Source organism: Rutidosis leptorrhynchoides, chromosome 5, assembly GCF_046630445.1.
Source record: "Rutidosis leptorrhynchoides isolate AG116_Rl617_1_P2 chromosome 5, CSIRO_AGI_Rlap_v1, whole genome shotgun sequence".
NCBI classification, from domain to species: Eukaryota; Viridiplantae; Streptophyta; class Magnoliopsida; order Asterales; family Asteraceae; genus Rutidosis; species Rutidosis leptorrhynchoides.
The window spans coordinates 82684737-82690856 of NC_092337.1; the positions used below are offsets into that span (position 1 = coordinate 82684737).

Here is a 6120-nt window from a genome sequence, read left to right on the forward strand (position 1 = left end):
ATCATAAATAAATGTTATATAACAAAAATATAAATATTAGTAAACATAAATGAAAATTTGGCGACAGTGTCGACCATATATTTTTCAGGTGGTATAACCGACCTATATCATTCTGGTGGTATAACCGACCATATATCATTTTGGTGGTATAACCGACCATATATCATTTTGGTGGTATAACCGACCATATATCATTTTGGTGGTATAACCGACCATATATCATTTTGGTGGCAGAGCCAACCATATTTAGTATTAAGATTATCGTGCTGATAACGTGTTATAATTCAGTAGGCTTATAACTACCTTTAGTGGTTTGATTCTTGATGTTATAATTCAGTAGGCTTATAACTACCTTTAGTGGTTTGATTCTTGATGTTATAATTCAGTAGGCTTATAACTACCTTTAGTGATTTGATTCTTGATTTAGAATACTAATAATGAAGTGTAAGAACAAAGATGATAATGGAGAGAAAGAAATAAACACTTTGTAAGTGTGAGAAATGGTGCAAGTTTAATGCTTGCATTCATGAGTATTTATAGCTTAAAATCTCAATATAAAAATACATACTTTGTGTACCAAAATTGACTATATGTATACACCAAAATTGACTATCCATATCTATATTATTATTATTATTATAACAGGAATAAATTTTTTAAACTTATATACTTTATTTTTTGGAATTTTAGTTTTACAACAAAAATCATCCTCAAACAAATTCGCACCCACACCAAATTTGCCATTCCTGACACAATGATCCTGCTACTGGAACTTGATTTCCTTCTCCAATTGACTTCACTATCCAATATCGCTCTCTAGGGTTTCTACATTTCTCTCTCCTAGGGTTTGCCTTCACTCAATGTCTACTTACCACACAACTACCAATTGCAGTAACCATAACCACAAAAACGGTGACCAAATCGAGGTTCTTAAAACTTCCGACGCCGGCGATGATCTGACGTGGTTTCCGACGACTATACTTAATTCTCCGTCACTGACAGGAACTCTACAAGTTGAATTCGATACAGTACCTGTAGAAATGGACGGGAGACGGAAGAGAAAGGAATTTGTCGACTTGGATGCCGGAGTTAGGCCGGAATCTCGCCGTCGGTTTGTGATTGGGGAAATGGTGGAGGTTTTTCATGAGAATGCGTGGCGGAAAGCGGAAGTAAAGGATGTGTTTGAGGATTTGAAATATAAGGTGGTAATTGGCAGTAGTATGGCGGAAGTTGTGGTTGACAATTTTAGGGTTAGGGTTTATGAAGACTTGAAAGAAGGTGTTGGATCGAATCAGGTAGCCACGATGTTTAATCCTTAATATAAATTTTATAATCTAATGAAAGTATATGCTCCTGTTAGAAATATTGATTATGTTGATCAATATGAAGTTGTAGATTAAAGTTTGCATTTAAGTGGTTATCATTAATGATTCTACTGCAGACATACAATTTGAAAACACTTGCAAATAAGCTGCCTAACTTGCAGGTAGACTAGCATTTTAGAATAATAATTGCTAGATTGTGTCTGGTATTAGATGCTAGGACTACTAATATTGATTGATTCTAGTATTAATATAGGAACTTTAATGCATTTGCCTAAAATGGTTTACTTTTGTGAAGCCTGGATTAGGTATATGGTATTAATGGAATAAATGAAATGAGAGGCTTCGTGTGCCAAAGTTGCCCTTTTTTTTGTTATTAGACCAAATATGTGTAACGATTGAGCTCTAGGTTTGGTTTTTGGGTTAACAAACATAAGTATGCCTAGGTTGTGAAGAGGTAACTCTGTATTTATGTGGCTTGGAAAAAGTTTGAAATGCGTGAAGGTTGAATTTGTGCCCAAAAATGGCTCCTTGTTCATTTTTTCTTGAATTTTTAACTAGGTGGATGCTTAATATGATTTGTAATATTAGTAAAATCCATACTGTCACTTATATTATCATATGATGTTATGTTATTTGACGACAGGAAAAGCCATCTCAATTGGTTTTGCAGTCCAGAAAAGGAACAAAGCTAAGGATAGTATGTAAATCAAAGACTTCAATAACTGCAACTTTCCAAAAAGGTACACCAGTTGAGGTCAGAAGCCAAGAAGAAGGTTACCATGGTTGCTGGTATCGTGCAACAGTTGTGAGCTCGATTGATAAAGATGACAAACTTGAGGTGCAATACGATACATTAACAACAGATGATGAGATGCAACCACTTGTAGAAACAGCATATGCTTCAAATGTGAGGCCTCTCCCCCCTATAATTACCCGAATTGATCGTTTTAAGATGCTTGAAGTAGTAGATGCATGGTACAATGATGGTTGGTGGACAGGTCTTGTTTGCAAAGTTGTTCCTGGTTTGAAGTATGTAGTCTACTTTTGGACAACCAATGAGGAATTGGAATTTGAACATTCTAAGCTCAGACCTCATCAAGAATTGATCGATGGAAAATGGGTTGCTTCCTTCTTGGTACATCTTACATTCAGTTTTATACTAATATCGGTAGCTAAATGGGTGGGTTGGGTAACAGGTCAAGTCAAGTCAAGCCACTCTTAGATGTCAAAATAGATTATTCTTAATGTGGGTCGAACTTGGTTGGGTTAGATTGGTTGACTTGTCAAACTTTTATCTCACAAGTTTGATGGTTTAGGCAGGTTGAGTAAGTGGTCAATATGGGTAATTATATTCTGCACATCAAAATGGGTGGGCTAGACTAAGCCACCAACTTTTATCTCACAAGTTTGATGGATTAGGTAGTTTGAGTAAGTGGTCAATATGGGTAATTATATTCTGCAGATCAAAATGGGTGGGCTAGACTAAGCCACCAACTTTTATCTCAAAAGTTTGATGGTTTAGGCAGGTTGAGTAAGTGGTCAATATAGGTAATTATATTCTGCTGATCAAAACGGGTGGGCTAGACTAAGCCAGCAAGTTTTATTTATTTATTTATTTTTTTTTATTTTTTATTTTTTATTTTTTCGTCATCTAACGTGTACCCATATTAGTGAAATAATAGTATTTTTTATTTTTTTTTATTTTAATAAACGATGTAGGAAGATGTTATCATTTGAGTACACGTTACATGGCTTTTTACAGGCTTAACCTTTTTTAATCCTGTTTCATTGTTAGACATTTATTTTGACTTGTTTGATGATTTACCAACAACATGCAAAGAGAATTGATCTGCTTCAATACAAATGGATTGAATTGCCACATCCAGTTAATATGTAAGATATGATTACATAAACTATACTTAATACAATGATAACCTTGTTTTCTTAATTTGTTGAAGGTTAAACATTTCAATTGCAACTTTCAAACCATTTGACCCATTCTACCGATTGGAACTGTTGTTTCTTTGCTATTTTCTTAACTAAATTGTTTAAAATACTCATGAACTAATAGGGACAAAGTATCAGGTCAACAGTTGAGATTATTCACTCTACTTTTGCTTCTGGGCAACACAACGATTCAAAGTTACTAGCTTTCTTGTTTGATTACTTTGTATGCAGAGACCAAAGGTGAATCCCAAACCTAGACTTGAAAAAGTGAAGTTACGAATGGGTGAAAGAACATTAATGGTGGGTCTATTACGTGGACTAAAAGTAGAGATATCACACGGTGAGAAAGGGGTTATGAGTATTTGGTACCCTGCTGTAATTATTGGCCCGGGTTATAATGGAAATTACATGGTAGAATATCGAACACTAATAACAGATAACGGGCGTGAACATGTTAAAGAAGAGGTAGATGTTTTATGCATAAGACCTTGTCCACCTATACTTCAACGCAATCATCAGTTTCAACCAAATGATCGAGTAGATGCTTGGGATGTTAATGGGTGGCGAATTGGGCGGGTCTGTAAAGTTATGAAGGATGCCATGTATCAGGTTTATTTCCAGGCAACAAATAATGTGGCTGAATTTCAGCATGCAGACTTGAGGCCACATCAGAAGTTTATAGATGGCACATGGCTGCTTGCTCCCACGGTATGCATCTTTTCACTTTAATGCAATTAGCCAAAAAAAAAAAAAATTAAATCAATTGTCATTGTTTGATTTTGTTGTTATACATGTTTCAGGATATTTCGTGACATAATAGACGTTGACAATCACCAATACATGTTGGTATGGAATAATACACCAGTACTCCCAAATGAGCGATGGTTGTGTAGATAACGTTTAGCATTGTCCCATCTGTAAAAAGCTTAATGGGGCTAAGTTTGTAGTTGTTCTTTATGCTTGGTTAAACTGACTTAAGTGATGGTTTTAACACTTTGTTAGGGCTATCGTATGTTTAGATTGCGTGTAACAGAATAATGATGTTACGGTGCATATCAGCATATTTTGCGGTTGATGTATATATTGCTGTGTTTTTCTCTGATGTGAATGATGCTATAATGAGGTGAAATTAGGTTTTCTTGATGTTGTATTTGGTTGGTTAAGGTGTAGTTGGTGTTTTGTGGAGTTTGTGGTTTGGTTGGACGGAAGGAAAAGGAAGACAGTACTATAAGAGCACTCCCTATGGCTTGTTAAAGCCACTCGCCAAGCGTATGTGGCATTCATTATGGGCGTTAGTTATAGGGAGATTTAAGAGTTTTTTGATTGATTAGTAGTAGTACATGGTGTCTTTACATAAAAAGTATTTAGCATTGAGTTTTTATAGATAACGTATAACCGGCTTTTGAAAAGCCGGTTTAACACATGGTAGAGTCAACCGGTGTTTACAACGCCGGATTTACACATTTATCATACAGGTCTGCGGTTCAACGCATGGTAGGGTCAACCGGTGTTTACGTCGGTTTACACATTTATCATACAGGTCTACAAAAGTGTGTATTCATATTTGCCATGTCACAACCAAACGGATGTTTCAAATGCCGGTTACGGATGTTTCAAATGCCGGTTAGGTCACTTTGCGAAATCTCTGTCAAACGGGCATTTTGAACACCGGTTTGTCATCAACTTTTGAAAAAATGCATTGTGCAGTCCCATCTTAGTCCCGTTTGTCAGTACATTATTGCATATACAAGTTATTAAGCCGACACCCGATATTTATTTATAGTATAAGCATTTTCAATTTATTCATATCAGAAAACAAATCAAAAATTCATCTTCATCGTTCACTCACTAAGCAAATTAACTAATCTCAATAAATACCATGGCTGATTTCGTCCAATGATGATTCATCTTGTTTGGTGTGGTGGACTTGTATTTATCAATGATATGCTTACTAGTGATGATCAATCACTCAGAAATGGTTTTCCACTCTTTTACAAGGTTAATTTAGCCATATTGACTAACATGATATCCAGATATGTTGATATTCAACCAGATTCATGTACATTGATACTCATTATTTTGTGGTACGATTTATGTGGTCAACCATGTAGGAATGAAATCACTAAGGATGGAAATTTGGAAACAATTTATTTTATAAAAAATGCACACCCATGTTGAGATTAAAATAAAAAATATTTTTTATTACAATAAGAAACTATCATGCACGGACTTTTTTATGCTTGTAAAACGGCTAAAAAGAACACCGCTAAAGTCAATAACCTCATAAACAGGAATATCATCAATTAGGCATTGCACATTAACATGCGAATCGTGTCTACATAAATAATTATCTAATTAATCCATTTTTTCCAACTCTGTATCAAGATACACGCCATCAAATCGTACTTAAATAGATTAATTTAGTAAAGTAATAAAGAACGCGTATGACATAGTGCTCAAGATTTAAATAATCGGTCCCGATCATTCCTTCTCATTGACTTTAATCAAGTTGACTTAAGTTTCTATGTTTCTGTTTAGCTCTTAAGTAAATAATTTAACACTCATTATTGAATCATTTAACGAGTTTGTTTCTATATTTGAATGACACATAATGTTGCATGAGTGATTCTACATTGAATGTTAAACATATCGATCAACATATAACATGATCTTTTCAGTGGCGGAACATAGGGTATTGCAAAGGGGATATCCGCCCCACTTAGATTTAATGGGAAAAAAATTTTACACTAAAAATAATAATTTTTTACCAAAAAAATAAGGTTTTTCTTTAGTGTTTACCTCCGCTGACAATGAAAAATTTATTAAATTTTTAAACTCGACCCATCTG

General features: G+C 34.6%; 1 protein-coding gene across 1 annotated transcript; it reads left to right on the forward strand.

The window, feature by feature from the left end:
* Positions 1 to 705: 705 nt before the first annotated feature.
* LOC139847861 (protein AGENET DOMAIN (AGD)-CONTAINING P1) lies at positions 706 to 4374 on the forward strand. Its single transcript, XM_071837589.1, has 4 exons — positions 706 to 1295; positions 1969 to 2460; positions 3504 to 3980; positions 4073 to 4374. Exons 1-4 carry the CDS (start codon positions 861 to 863, stop codon positions 4082 to 4084), a joined length of 1416 nt encoding a protein of 471 aa, XP_071693690.1. The 5' UTR covers positions 706 to 860; the 3' UTR covers positions 4085 to 4374.
* The last annotated feature ends 1746 nt before the right edge of the window (positions 4375 to 6120 follow it).

Excerpts from the sequence above, each read along its gene's own strand:
- LOC139847861 (XM_071837589.1), top strand. The coding sequence starts at position 861 with ATGTCTACTTACCACACAACTACCAATTGCAGTAACCATAACCACAAA. Across the intron at positions 1,296-1,968 it reads AAGGTGTTGGATCGAATCAG|GAAAAGCCATCTCAATTGGT; the intron begins GTAGCCACGATG and ends ATTTGACGACAG. Across the intron at positions 2,461-3,503 it reads AATGGGTTGCTTCCTTCTTG|AGACCAAAGGTGAATCCCAA; the intron begins GTACATCTTACA and ends CTTTGTATGCAG.